The sequence below is a fragment of the Punica granatum genome, chromosome 6 (genome assembly GCF_007655135.1).
Source record: "Punica granatum isolate Tunisia-2019 chromosome 6, ASM765513v2, whole genome shotgun sequence".
In the NCBI taxonomy this organism is placed as follows: domain Eukaryota; kingdom Viridiplantae; phylum Streptophyta; class Magnoliopsida; order Myrtales; family Lythraceae; genus Punica; species Punica granatum.
The window spans coordinates 9069807-9085021 of record NC_045132.1 but is presented as its reverse complement, the minus strand read 5'-3'; the positions used below and the strand labels follow the sequence as shown (position 1 = coordinate 9085021).

General features: G+C 41.9%; 1 protein-coding gene across 3 annotated transcripts; it reads right to left on the bottom strand.

Moving 5' to 3' along the window:
• Positions 1-380: 380 nt before the first annotated feature.
• On the bottom strand, positions 381-3319 carry LOC116211881 (UPF0496 protein 1-like). 3 transcript variants are annotated; one of them, XM_031546412.1, is made up of 2 exons: positions 2976-3319; positions 381-1800 (listed from the first exon to the last, which is right to left on the bottom strand). In XM_031546412.1, exon 2 carries the CDS (start codon positions 1782-1784, stop codon positions 636-638), a length of 1149 nt encoding a protein of 382 aa, XP_031402272.1. In that variant the 5' UTR covers positions 1785-1800; positions 2976-3319; the 3' UTR covers positions 381-635. The 3 variants fall into 3 exon arrangements, with proteins under 3 accessions (XP_031402272.1, XP_031402273.1, XP_031402274.1); XM_031546413.1 differs by having other exon boundaries at positions 381-1818; positions 2976-3264; XM_031546414.1 differs by having other exon boundaries at positions 381-1786; positions 2976-3264.
• Positions 3320-15215: the final 11896 nt, after the last annotated feature.

Here is a 15215-nt window from a genome sequence, read left to right as displayed (position 1 = left end):
TCAGTTAGTTTTTACGGTTCGCAAAAATCAGTCCGAATGAGTAAGGAAATTTTTCCTAAAATACGGGTTGATCTAACAATTTACGGCTTCACCCCAGGCATAGAGTCGAGTTATAAGATGCAACTCATGTCAATCATCCTAACCAGAGTATAATTTATCAAAGCCAGGAATAGAGTCGAGTTGCAAGATGCAACTCATGTCAATTATGCTAACCAGAATAGAGTTCATCGATTTTATTATCAATTATTGAGAGCGAATGCTTGCAGGCATGTGTAATATAGTGTTTGATCGAACACTGGATCGCATAATTCTGTGCGCACAACTTTATTCTCACGCGAGTTGCAACCCAATCCACAATGCATAAAAAGCTTTCTTCGACGAACGCAATGGGGCCAAGTATTCCTTAAAAATCACTCATAATCACTGTCCGGTGATAATGAGTAGAATATATGCATTAAATGAATAATTCAAAACCAATCTGTGGAAAACACGAGCACGAACTTGGCACATAAATGGCACAAGCGCTCGCCATTGGACATTGTAAAAGATCTTCGATTCTTCCTAAGATGAACCAACTAGGCAGTCCGGTTAAAGGCGATTAGCTAGTCATATGTCTTACCATAAATTTCATAATCTTAGCCATTCGGGTGTTTGATCATCCTCTGCAGCACAACTGTCCTCGCCATCCTTATTTCCCGGCTACACTTGTCGGCGTGCTTCCCTAAGTCATCGACGATCTCCATGAACAAATACAACCTCTTCCTGATTTCCTCGATAGCAAGCTTCACAGGTACATCATCTTCTCCTTCCGCCACATGAGTGCTCTGCACCATTGCGAGGATCTCAATCTCAAACTTATTCACGAGTATACGAATGCTGTCCATGTCCTTGATGACCACGTAAGTTCCAACCTGCATTGAGCTCACAATTTCCCTCTCAGCCTTTATCACGCTTTGGTAATTCTTCAGGAGCGAATTGCACCATTTCCCAACTGAACCTATGGGGGCTGAGATTGCGCCTGCAAGGGCTGTTATCACAGGTGGGGCTGCCATTGCTGCAGCAACCACCGAAAAGATCAGGGCAGACACAAAAGCTGCCACGAATATCACGTTTGAGACCCTTGTCCATGCCTCGGCTGATTTGAGCTTCTTGTCAAGCTTCCTCTTCCGAACTCGAAACTTCTCTAACATAACTAGCTGCTGCTTGTAGACTGACTGGAAGAGCATAAAAAACTCCTCCGTGAAAGGGTCCCCTGCTGCCTTGAACCGATGAAGTTCTTCCAATGTTTTCGCGTACTTCTTCCCTTCGGTACTGGGCGCCTCAGATTCCTCGTCGAAATGTTTAATTGCAAACTGTATGATCAATTGGTTGTCCCGGGCTCGCTTGAGGCACTTCTCCAGGACAGTGCAGAAGTCTAGTGTTTGCAGGCTGTTCTCGAAGTAGTCCTCGACAAGTGCAAAGAGCTCCTGATTGTTCCATATGTCCTTCTTGCACTCAAGGATGACTTTGACCACTTCTTGGTTCATCTCAAGCAGGCTGCTCGTCACCTCTTTGAGGGAGTCGAAAGACAAGGAGTGTACCTCGACCCCAACTGCAAGGGTGTTGATGACCCGGGCAGTGCGCTCGTGGAGGGTGTGATCAAATGCCTGTAGGTCAGGATTGGTCTGACAAGCAGCCTCATATGATGTCAGGTCGGCCATGTACTGGGAACTGGTGGTGAAGGGATGAGGTGGAGATTGAGAGGCATCTTCGTTTTTCTTCTTGCTACTTCGGCCTGGCAGCATCTCTAACTTGTCCTACCTGCAATATCCAGCGAATCTGAACGATGGCTAGCATTTTACACTATCAATATCAAGAAACTTCAAATAATGCAGGAGACAAAAAGGTTCATTCCAGCAAACATCGTCAACGACACTTAGAATAAACTTTAGATTAGCGTCAAAGTCAGGTTCGTTTCTAATGCTTTGTACATATATATCAAGAAGAACAATGAGGGTGTGATTTTGCTAACTTAATTTTCCATTTATTTAGGCTTAGGATGACAAGTCGTCAACAGTAAGAAAATACTAATAAGAAGACATTTTTTCTCGTCCCTAAATGATAAGTAGGTGCAACAATAGCCAGGACAAAGGGTGGGGATGCTGCAAGAATGAGCGTAGTTGGAAAACCCATCCTCAGATCGGAAATTTCATTATCAATAAGCTTAAGGATGGGAAGGTATCTCATGCCATCAATGTATCACGTGGTCGTATAATGGCCAATGATGAAACACCTAATGGGCACTTAATAATGGTGATAGTGCAGCATAAGACATTTCACTATTATTCATTATTAGCCCACGATACCATGTGGCATACGCAGCACTGGTACAAGATAATCAGTACTTTTCTGATTGACATTTAATAAACAATGTAATGAAACATCTTCAGTGAAGCCTAGCTAAAAAAATGGAAGTTTCTAAACACAAATATATCAATAGTGAAAAAGACCAAGCAGAAGATTCGGAGAATCTCGACCACCGGATGGGTCCTCCGTCTTTCCTCGAAGCAGGAAAAAGGCCTAAACCCCAAGTATAATAACAAACACCAAGACCGAAGGTAATCTATTTCTTAAAAGACTTCTCCTAACAACACCCGAACTCTCTGCCTAAACTTACGTCAACAAGTAAAGAGCATTATGTCCATCAAAAACAGAACTTTGTATTATCTTCAACAACCATTTAGCTAAAACCGCAAGAATCTCAAACATTGCAGATAGGTTGAAGCCTAATCATAGGTTATACCAAATTTTGCCCCAACAATGAAGAAACCAAACAGGGGGTGTGAGTGTGACTACCAACTAATAATAAGGAACAAAGAAATCGAACGCCCAGAAACCAAAACCAGTTCCTCGACAAAGTTCCACAAGAAAGACTAGACAACAGGCAAAACCCAAGATCAAAATGTGAAATTTCAAGTGGTCTGAGCTTTGATTACCTGCAGCTCAAGTAGAATTTGAAGGATCGGAGCTAAACGAAGCAGGGGATCTGGAGACACCCAGAAGAAATCTTTAACAGAGAAAGTGGTGCCTTGTTTGGAGGATGATGAAGAGCATTGATTTGGGAAAAGACAGGGATGAGCAGAGAGTGACAGGCATTTATGGCGGAGCAAAATGGAGCACAAGATTAATGTGTGAAAGAGAGAGTTTGCTTAGTCGAATTTTGGGTGGTTTGCTTGTACGAAAAAGGAAGGGGGAAATGTAGGAGAAATGCAAGAGAAGAAGGGACGGAGGTGGGGACTGCGGAGCTGGAAGAAGAGGAGAGGGCTGAAGAAGATGGGGTGGGACAAGCAACAATGTCAAACGTCGTCAACACGACAATGGCTTTTCTCTTTCTTCGAGGCTACGTTCAGCGTAAATCAGACATTTTTTTAATTACTTTTATTCGGTAAATTTTTAATTACTTTTATGCCCCTACTTTTTTCACCCCTTTCGCGCCTTTGATTCCTCTTTACGCCGCTTTCCTTCTCGCCCATTCACTCGCGCCTTACAAACATCCGTCGCATCTCCCAGCAGCAATGGCTCCATCACGGCTTCCGTCTCCATCCCCGACCGGCCACCACACTTTCGGCCCTCGCCAACGTCCTCGACGCAGCCACCATCGCCACCTACCTCTCCCTCTCAGCCGGCTTACTCTCCATTACGCCTTCTGCAGCGGTCAGCCCGCTTTCGCATTTTGCATTCTGCCCGATCGAGACCTACATTCCTCGCCACCACGGTCACGTCCGTCCCTCCCCCTACCCGCCCGCTTGCGCCTCCAGTCGTGCCCATGCCAGCAGAGCCAAAGTTACAGGGCCGATGAGTGCCACCGAATTCCGAACGGCAGAGAGACCCACTCAAGGTCGTGCCTTTAAGCCAATTCCCCCATTGCGTCTGATCCCTGTTTGCTCTCCTACTCGCTCTCCAGTTCGTGCCTTCTAGGATCACCTCACACAAATGCAGTGACCCCTCTCCCTTTCTCTGCAAGATCAAACGCCTGCTCTACCGAACCAAAACTGCTCGTTGAATTGCCTGCTACAATCACCCCGTTGTGCATGGAGTGCTGTTATCGCTTTGTACACCAAATAGGTAACATGCGTCTCCAATTTATGCGCAACTCTTCCGTCATGAAACTACTGCTGTTGTTGCCAGATTCGCCAATGTTCCTAGATTAGTTCCTCTAATTCAGGCCAATAATCGACTTTGTAGATATATAACTTGAGCCACCTGTGCTTGTTAATTGATTTAGCTTTGCTGTATTCATGCCAAATCACGTATTTCTATTTGGTAGATTTGATAAATCAAATATCTGGGCTACCACTGTAGTTTTTAGTACGATAAAGCGTATATAAATTCTCCAGTTTTTTGTTTTTCCTCTGTGAAGAAAGAAACGTTCTGCATTGCACTCGATTTAGTTTTCTGCATTAATAAATATGGTCAGTCCCGCGGCTTTCAATCAATGGTACTTTCATTGTTTGCTCTGTTTGATGCACTGCTGATAGACGGTCAGTCCCGTGGCTTTCAATCAATAGTACTTTCATTGTTTGCTCTGTTTGATGCACTGCTGACATGCTTATGGTACTATACAGCATTTTGGTCTATAGTGGACAATGTTTAGATTTGGTCGATTAACTTGTACAAATTTGCTGAAATTGTTTGTCGAATTTCGCAATTGAGATGTTCAAGTTACTATTCTTGTTAGCATACTTAGATTCCCTGGGATCTGTCCTTCTACATGGTGTGAATTTTGCAGCAGAAGGATCGACTATTCAGCCATTCAATGGCAGAATGTCCAAGACAAAATTCAACCTCATCACAAATATTCTATTCGCCTTTGCCCAAAGCAAACTCCCCCCCTCCCTGTCTTGATCGCATTATCGATGCCCATTTCTCGGGCCAGTTTGCCTTTTCAGCTTGTCTTTTGAGATGGGTTTGCTTCATGATTAAGTCTCATGTTATTTGGTGGCTGGTGGTGCAATGATGTCTCTTATTGAAACAGTTGATTTTGCGCGAAAGTGGGTCCCATTCTGTAAAGGATGCTCAATTGAGCCCCCTACGCCAGAGTTCAACTTCTCATAAGATTGCCTATATGAAGGATAAACACCATCTTTCATTCATGAAGGAACATGGAGCAATGAAAGCGAGTGTTCATTCTAACTCGCAATTCTTGAAAATGTAAGGTGGTGTTTGGTTTCATAGTAGGATTTTAGAATTGTGATTTTGATTTTGATTTTCAGTGGTATAAATGGGGTCCACCCTTTGACTTTGTAAGAGTTATGTTGTTTTGTTGTGGAAAAAAGTAATATAAATGGGACCTACTCTTTGACTTTGTATGAGTTATTTTGTTTTGTAGTGGGTAGAATTAAGTTAGAATTGTGATTGTAAAATATAACTCTGAAACCAAACAGAGCGTAAAGTTTTCGTTTTTTATTTTCTTGTGTTGAGAATATTTTGAAAAAGTGACTATCGATTTAGAAAGGTGAAAACTCCTTGTTTTCTTCTAGAAAAGTTGCTTCTAAGAATGCAACTGATTGTTTCATAATTTTCTAGGTAGTTATTTTTCCAATATTTTATTTACTTAAATAGTGAAAATTTATCGGTATCGTTTCATTTCATGTTCTTTCAGTAAAAGAAATAGATGAATGGGATAGTTTTGCACAACATAAGTGAACAATAGGGTTTGCGGGGACTGGTAGATACTTGTTAAAATTGCTTGTCAGAGATATTACCATGGCAACACAGAGATCAGGAAGAGTTCAAAGTGTGAATATGTACTTTGGTTGCAAAAGCTCAGAAGACACTCGAATAAGGGCTAACTATGCAATATGGAACACCATGGCCTGCCAATAAAACTCATGATAATTTCGGGATGATCAAAGCGATTCTTTCCACCTACTAAATTGATCTTTTCCTCACAGTCGACAAGTAATCAGTCTGCAGAAGTTCCCAATGTTGCTTCTCAGGATTCCTTGGAAAATACTGGAGCTCAGACATTGAGGTAAATGAACTGTCGCGTCTTGTATATTTATCAGACGAAGAGGTCTGGGTACCAACACCACAAGAGCTGGTGCTAAAAACGCCCCGGTACTGATCAATGTTTGCAATTACATACTTGGTATTTGAATTACTTGATAACTATGTAATGCATTAAAATTGAAAAAAAAAATTAAAGTTTGACGAGTATATACAAGTGAAATGAGAATGTGTGAAAACTTTTTGCTTTCTCGTGCTTTATCTATGGTCTCTATGCCGGTAAAGCTTGTATTATACGTTGGTTTTAGGGTGCTGCTTCATTGGACGTTGCAGAAGGCTTCTCTATGATCCTCTCTGATCTTCGAAGGTCTCCTCAAAATTCGCTTCATCAAAAAAGATTTGGTGGCAGATTGTAGACAGACATTGCAAAGAAACATATTAATAAAATGTTTGGGCCATCATATATTTTCTACATGAATATATAAGATAGCATATCGGACTATTAGAAGGATCGTAGTGTATGAGGCCTTTGAAAAGTTCTAAGATAAAAATAAGCTAATACTGTTAAGATTGTCACTCTCTTTGTTTTGCAATTGTAATTTATATTCTAATAACCCATTCTGGAATGTTCAGAATTAAAAAATAAAAAAAGCAGAAGAAAATGTATAGAGAGTAGTATGACGTTCATTTTTTGTTCTTTGGCCCCTACTACCGTGTTCATATTGGATTTATATAATTAGGGCAGTTCCACCTCTATTTGGCATCATACAGTATAAGAAAGTTGTGAAAGTTGTGAGCTAACTCTAGACACAATTATGCTAATTTGAATGTTAGAAATTGAAATATAATATACTAGGTGAATACCCGTGCATATGGACGCTCCTGTTAATTTATTTTATTAATTATTTTTAATACATGTAATCTTATGAAAATTAAATACATTAAGCAAAATAATACTCGAGGAGTAATAGCTCAATATCAATTTTGTGAGTAAGGCAAGTTACAGTGTTAACTTTTTTCAGTGTCTTCAATAGCGCCAAACTCATTAATAACATCTGTAGGGAAAAAAAAGATATAATGTAAATAAAACAAATTACGACTATAATAATTACCGTAAAAGTATTGATTTAAATGTCAGTTGAATGTTGATGTCATTGTATCTATTTTTTATTATTTGCATATTAGCAAACTCAAACTTTTGTCGTTGGATGAGTAATTGATTTTTTTTCAATTAGGTCAATGATATTGTAAATAAAAATAATATCTTATATCAGCATTTAATGGACGGTACAAGCTGTAGTTATCTTAGAATTCTTATATATACAATCGACAAAAGGCATAATGAAAAAGGCGGCTCTGTATTATATATTATATTAGTTTCTAACTCTACATTTTGCATAATGTGTACTTAGGCAGCTTTCTCTTATCTATGTTGAACAAAGATTGCGCCCACTAAGACGCAGTTCTATAAGAAAGAATATAATATTAACAATTAAGAGAATAGGTTATCTACATAATTTTTATATTGAATATATTAGTTTCTTATTTTTAAACTCTATATTTTACAACAAAATATATGAAGGACAATTCGATTGCTACAATATAAATTTTTTTTTGAATAGTGGCCAATATATATATAGTAAATATAATGTTTGGCTATTTGCAAATCTATACATAATATATAATTGTAAAACAAAGAGAAAGGATTAACGTCGTTGCTCCAATCTTCAAATCCTCAGTTCTTCATAGCCCACCATTCACATACTGTCAGCACCTCATTTTGGTCCACCGGCTCCAACAGAAGACTTCCGACCAAAGCTCGGGACACTATTCACGATCGGGAAACCGAAAGCGATCATGCGGGCACGGAGTCATGAATTACGGGAGAGAAGCATGGTCCACTAAAAAGGCAGAGGAGAGCAATCAAAAGAACAAACATACAACGAACCCCGAAAACAGCAGAGACTGGCACTGTGGCACTATTCATCGACGGATCACCGGAGCGTCAGAAGATATCCGATATGGGACTTTAAAAATCCCTCTTGGTACCAAAATGACAAATGGCGCCTCTAAGCGCATTTCAGAAGCCTCCTGCTAAAGCCGGAGTACCCCCGAACTCTCACAGACGCCTTTTCTAACAGGGCTCCCGGGCGCCCGATCCACGGACAAGTAAACGGTACCCGGAAACGGGTCTACACGCACCCAAGGACCACCTGGACCCTGGAACAAGTTTCAGATGGCCCTTCGGAACTCGATTTGGTCTCCCGAGTGAACCCCGACCTGGAAAAAGGGCCCCCTCTCGAACGGGATCTAGCTCTCAGAGCTCATTCGGTGGAAAGTTGACGTCCGGGCTGCACACCACTCATTCCCTACGACTCTTAAGATTAGGGAAATCATTTTGTCTCGGGCCAAGCAAATCAGTCAGGCCTCCCGAGTGACATTTCAGTGGTCACGAACACCTCTCGGCAAGTCTTTGGAGCATGTTTCTGACGAACAGTGGCCACAACGGTCTTCAAACACCTCAGGACATTCGGGAAACACTGAGAAAACCCCGATCGCGGATCCCTAGGTCACCTTCGACTAATGGTCTTCGGTCAGGGACGACGAGCCAACGATTCTGCATAGGGCAGCAAAAAAACTCACCGAGACGAACACTACAATGCACAAAGGAGCAATTGGAGAACGGGGACGGTCAACTCCACTCTGGATGTCCAAACGGGACAAAACCGACTCTTGAGGTGTTGAGTCACCCGAATATTCGTTCACATGACATATGGCGATATTAGGTTCATTCAAACTCTCTTCGTGCAAACATTCCAAATCTATTAATTAATCGGACCTCAGGGATCGAACGCGCGATCAATCGAGCCTCGAGCTTCTCCCAGCTTTTCTCCTAGTCGAATGGGACCCACAGCTCAGCCAAGCCAAGCCTCCAAGCCACGGCTAAAACCCACACCCACGGCTCAACCCTAAGCTTCGGCTCAACTTCTCCTAAGCCACAGCTCAATCCCAATTTCGGTGGCTCAAACCCAAGAGCTTCCCCCTTCCACACATTTCAAATATCTTTTACACATCCTCACATCCATCACTTCTCATCACTTCCCATCACTTCTCCCTTACTTCCCCTACATTCTAAGTGACATAAACCCCTCCCTAACCCCTCTTCAAAATTCGGCAGCCCCATAATCCCCCTCTAATCGCACTTAATTTCACTAATTTTGCATCATTAGCCTTCCTATATAAGCCTCTTGGGTCATTAACTTAATCACAACTCAACTTCCATAATCTCTCTAGCTTTTTCACTCTAGGAAACCCTCTCCAAGCCCTCTCAAACTTCAGCATTTTCCAGAAATCGCACAGCCAAAGCACAGCCCGGTTCCAAGGCCGTTTTGCTCGAAAATTCAATCGTTTTCCGGCGACCGCCACCCAACCTTAGCCGACTTCAACCAAACTTCATATCCCACATGTTTTCGACCTCCTAAGTCCATTTACGACCTTAGATTTTTCATTTGAAGCTCCCAGCACCTCGTTCCAGCTCTGTCCAGAAATAGTCCCTTAAGCGTTTTCTCGGTTTCTATGCGAGTTATTCCCTCTCGACTTAAGCAAACTCAACCAAACTTCATATCCCACATGTTTTCGACCTCCTAAGTCCATTTCCGACCTTAGAGTTTTCATTTGAAGCTCCCAGCACCTTGTTCCAGCTCTGTCCAGAAACAGTCCCTTAAGCGTTTTTCCGGTTTCTAGGCGAGTTCTTCCCTCTCGACTTAAGCAAACTCAACCAAACTTCATATCCAACATGTTTTCGACCTCCTAAGTCCAATTCCGAGCTTAGATTTTGCATTTGAACCCTCCAGCCCCGCGTTCCAGAGTTGAGCAGAATCGGATTTCACGGGTGCATTCCGGGCTTCTTCGACGCCATTCCTTCCCACGACCATGGCGAGTCGTGCCATCACTTTCTAAGGGTTCCTCATGACCCTCACTCTCCCCCATGACGAGGTGGTCACGTGCCGAGAGCCACTCAACCGCGCAAGACTGCCCTTTTTCCAATCTTTTCCTTTACCGGGTTTTCACAGTTTTTTTTATCAGTTTCTCTTTGCATTTCCGGTTGAAATCAGTCGTGCGCACGCCACAAGCTGGTCATGAACACCAAGAGCAGTCCCTTAGGAGTTGGAGGAACTCGAGCCAGCTTGGTGCAACACCCGGAGCCCCCTTTGCAGCCGTTTCAACCCAAACAGCCCAGTCGGGTCTGTTCCTTTGGTTTTCTTTTCTAACCCGAACTTTGCAGGAACATACAGGTCAGCTCAGGTTGAACCTCATTACGAGCCACCTATCACTGTGATCCTCAGTCAGTTAGGAGTCCAATGCCACCAACCTTGCAGCAAAAGACCACCGGGAGCCTTCTGTGGAGCCATTTCTTCATCGGGTAACAGTCGGGTCTGTTTTGACCCGACTGGGTCTGTCTTTTTTTACTGACCCGACTTTGTTTTTGATTTTCGGAAAATCTACGCGTGCTCTCCTCCCGAAACCACCGCAGATGCAATCCTTGGTCTCTTGGGAATCCAATGCAACTAGCCCCGTACGAAAATTCCATCCCGATCAACAAGTACAGCCCCGAAAAGCCAAACTGCCAGTCGGGTCTGCCAGTCGACCCGACTGCACCGATTCGGGTCTGTTCATTCCAGCCGAGTCTCCCGACTCCCTTTGCCACTTCTCCGACTCTTTCCTCGTGTTCCGAGGCTAGGTATAATTTCTCTACGACTTAGAGGAGTTAGGTCTTCAATATTTGCTTGTTGTGGGATGAAAAGGTGGTTGATAACTATATTACATGCAAGTTTCGTTTTTTATTCATTTTCGTGCATATGTACGTCATTCATCATGCACATACATCGTTATATTACATGTATCACGGCCGGAAATGATTAAAGTCGGGGTAGAAGAGACCACACGGTCCGGTAGAGCCATGGGAACTCACGGTTAGAGCCCATGGGAGGGAGCTGCGGAGTTCCTTTGATTCACCGAGACTAAAATGGTCTCTCCTTCCCCGAAATTAGTTGCTTCCCATGTCTTTACCGTTTTTTATTGCATGTGATGTGTTATTATGACGGGAAAAGACTTAAATCGGGATCGAAGAGGCCGTCTTGACCCATGTGAGCCATGGAAACTCACGGCCATTCTTGAGGGAATGCGGTCGAGAGTTTCTTTGGACCACACGGGTCCAAGGAAGCCTCTTTCATTTCGAAATAGGTCGGTCTTCGTGTTTTCACGTTTTACCATTGCATGAATCGACGCCGTTTTATTGATTCCTTTATATATATATATATTGTATGTGTTTGTTCGTGTGTTCGCTCGCGTTTTGAGATCTTGGCGGCGTCGGTTTCCTTTTATCTTCGTCGAAACATGTGTTATTACACATGCTTGACGTATTATGCATGCAAGGAATGGCTCAAATCGACGTGGGAGACCACCCGCGATCCAAGGCGGGTCAAGGAGACCTCTCGGCCTAGTTCTTTGGAAGATGGCCGAGTGCTCCTTGACCCCTCCCGGATCTAGGATGGTCTTCTTCGTCGCTTCGGACTCATTCCTTGGAATTGAGTGCACTTATGTTCGTGTTTTATCGCTAGCCATGTGTTGGTTTCATGATAGATAAATTGATTTTGGACCATTACCCATTAAATCCATAATACCTATAATATAAGATCGCCACCACCGAATAATTTCACAAATGGGAGAAACGGGATGTGTCATTCGATTAATTAAATCACTCGGACCAAATAATTGGATAAATTGATTATTAATTCATAAACGCATCGATGGTTTACGGAACGGCGGAAATGCCATTTTCTTTAAAAGCTCACAATTTCAAAGCACCGAGACGTGTAACACGAATAGAATCGTGTCTAATAAGTACTCACGTACTATGACTTGAGTCCGGGCCCAATTTGAGGAGGCTCGAGTCGAGACGCGCGAGTCCTTTTTAGACCTCTTCGTGTCACGCGATCTTTAATTTATATGTGAACCGCACATGTTTTACCGATCAAGGGCATAATTGTCATTCCGCGATCCACCGATATCCTAGGCATTATTGAGTCGAAAACACCTCGATCTATGGACAGAAAAAGGCGACCCGTTCGGGTGCGAGTTTCATTCGCACGGCCCATTCCGTCCACTTTCGGTGTTTCCATCTCCCTATTGTAGATTCGGTGGTGACCATTTTATTTCTGTTGCAAAACATGAAAACCGGATTAATCACGCATTCAGCTTAATCAAACATTAGTTAATGGATAGGCGGAATGCTAGATTCCAATCTAGAGTTAAAATACGGGTTTGGCTAATTCGATAAAACCATAGTGACACATCACTGAATAAAGTTTTAAAACAAATCCACGCATGTAATCGGCGTAGAACCATATTCCAGCCCACCTCTTTGTTTGTCTAGGTTGGATACATTGTTTGCTAATCAACCCCGGTTAATAACTGATTAAGTCACGTACATTCGACTTAATATACAACTTGTCTGTATCTGTCTATATTTGTCAGTTATTGTCTGTTTTTCATCGGTTTTATCAGTTTTCTTTTATTTTCCATTTGCTTTTGCTAATTTGTTGCGGTTTGGGTCCGAGCCCATAGGTTACGTGTTACACGGGGTCCAACGCCCCAAATCACCGAACACGAGGTCCAACGCCTCCCGACTCACTGAGCGTGTGCAACCCGAGTGCGGAATGAGATCTAGTCTCGAGTCACCATCACACTCCAAGTATGGCCTATGTGGGAGGCGATTTGGATTGGATGTGTGAAACGTGTTTAGAAATCACCCGGGAGCTCGATCGGTCCAACGGTGACAGTGGGAATCAATCAGTTCTCCCGCCGACCGTTGGTTCGATCGGACCCGACCCCCGGCTCTTTGAGCCCGCGTTGTCTTAATTTATTTATCGGTCATTCAAAACACACGGTGAGCCAGAGCGGAATATTGGCCCAATGCAAACCGATCGGGATCCATCTACTTTATTCAGTTGTACTTTGTAATTATTCGAGTGTACATTGCGAGGATCTTATTTGTACATCTATTCATTCATTTGTAAGGATCCCCAATCGGCAAGCGAAAGGTCTGAGTGTCGAACCGGTCAAGTTGGTCTATTAATACCTAGAGACGAGTAAGCCCGAATACTCGCGGTTTCGGTTCACGCAGGGAGTCGACCGTCGTGGTTTGACGAGCTGTAAACGTTAGGATAGTGAACCGATTCCTCGACGCACAAGCTTACTCATCTTTCGGGTTCTTGGCCTAACTTGATCAATTCATCGACTTTACGGTGTCAAAACGGGCGAGTCAAGTGCAACCCTAAATCACGCGGTAAATAAACAAAACGGAAAGCCTAGCAAACTAGAGTACCGAAAGGGCGTGCGGGATATAAGCCTGCACGTAATAAAACCCCCGAATTCGGAACCTCGGGTTCCGTATGACCATTGCCTTAGCATTTAGGTGTACCTCGTACCCCTAGACCCGAGCGACTTAACGGCCCTCGACCTACGGGTCGTAAACAGTAAGTGGCGACTTCTTCTCACTCGTGTCCGTCGCGCATCCCCACGGGAAGGTGGATACTACCAAGCCGCGTTGCATAGGCGCACGCATGCGTGCTCCGACGAGATGAAATTCGGGTGCGCACACATACTCCATGACATTAATCAATTACTCGCATTTATTAGATGGTTGACATTTATTAACCATGACAATTGTCAAAAAGAAATAATAACTTAACATTAATTTTCCCATAATACAAATTTAGTGATATAACATAATTATTATCTAATGGTCTATATATGATTTAATGTAAAATACATAGTCGAATTATTTAATAGAATCTGCCAATTTACCTATAATTATACCATAACTTTCCATTCATCGACTTTTATGTCACAATATTTTAACTAAAGAATAAAAATTAAAGAAAAAATGAGTTTTGAGAAGATGCTAACAAATAAGCATATTTGAAATTAAAATTTATTATATGGTTGACATTTATTAACCATAACATTAATTAAAGCATGAAATTCCCAAAAAGTAAAAAAAAATAACTTTAATTAGCCAATAATATTAATTTAGCCCATACACAATATAATAGAATTATCATCTCATGATCTATGTATAATTTAATATCAAATATATAGTCGAATTACTTATTAAAATCTGCCAAAATTTCATTCATTGAATTTTCAGCGAAAATTTTCAATTAAAGAATAAAAAAAAATATATATTAAGTTTTGATTTGATGGCACAAATAAGCGTAATTGAAATTAAAATATATTCTTATAATATAATCCATTCTTTGACATGTATATAACAATTATAGTGTTTACTGTCAGTTTGGTCCTTAAAACATTGGCGAGCTAACACTTTGGTCCCTGAAAGAATTCTGTCAACGATTAGGTCTAGATGATCCCGTTTTCCTATTTGGTCCAACCACTAATTAAATGGGGCAATGAAAATCTGACGTGGTGCACACATGTAAACTAACATCGTCAATAATAATATAAAATAATTAAAACAAGTCGTTTTTCGATTCCAATATTAAAAAATTTGAAAATAAGGAATCAAGGGGAGCTCCCCCTCTGTTCCTTCTCCCTTCAATTGGAGAAGGAATAGAGCTTGGGGGGGAGCTCCCATGGATGCTCCCCCGTTGGAGACCTCCCTCAGCGACAAGGTCGCCAGAGGTCTTAGCGACCTCGCCGATGGGGTAACCCCCACAGAAGCTTCCCCTCTATTCCTTTGGCCTTTGCGGGAGCTCCCTCCTCCCTCTGTTCCTTCAGAATAGATAATTCCAGCAATGTTACAGCGTAATTTTAACAGAATTATCTAATCTTTGGATACAATGCTCATGAGAAATAGTCATGTTTCTAAACACGACACTTCCTCACTAAAATCCAGCTCGAGATAAAATAATATGAACTTAAAATTGATTTTGTGCTCTCAATACACACAAACACTCGTACACTGTGTATGCATATATATATATATATATATATATATATATATAGTATTGAAAAGCTTCAAAACTCTGATAAGACAAATTAGTAATCCTTCAACGGTAAAAGAAAATTAATTACCTTCAATTGCCTTGAACGTGAAAATTCATTTGAGCCAACTGACCATGCAGTTGATTCGGTGATCAACGGCCAAATTGAAAACAATAATTAAAGAGTAAAAAAATATAAATCAAACATTTGACTAATTT

Excerpts from the sequence above, each read along its gene's own strand:
- LOC116211881 (XM_031546412.1), bottom strand. The coding sequence starts at position 1,784 with ATGCTGCCAGGCCGAAGTAGCAAGAAGAAAAACGAAGATGCCTCTCAA.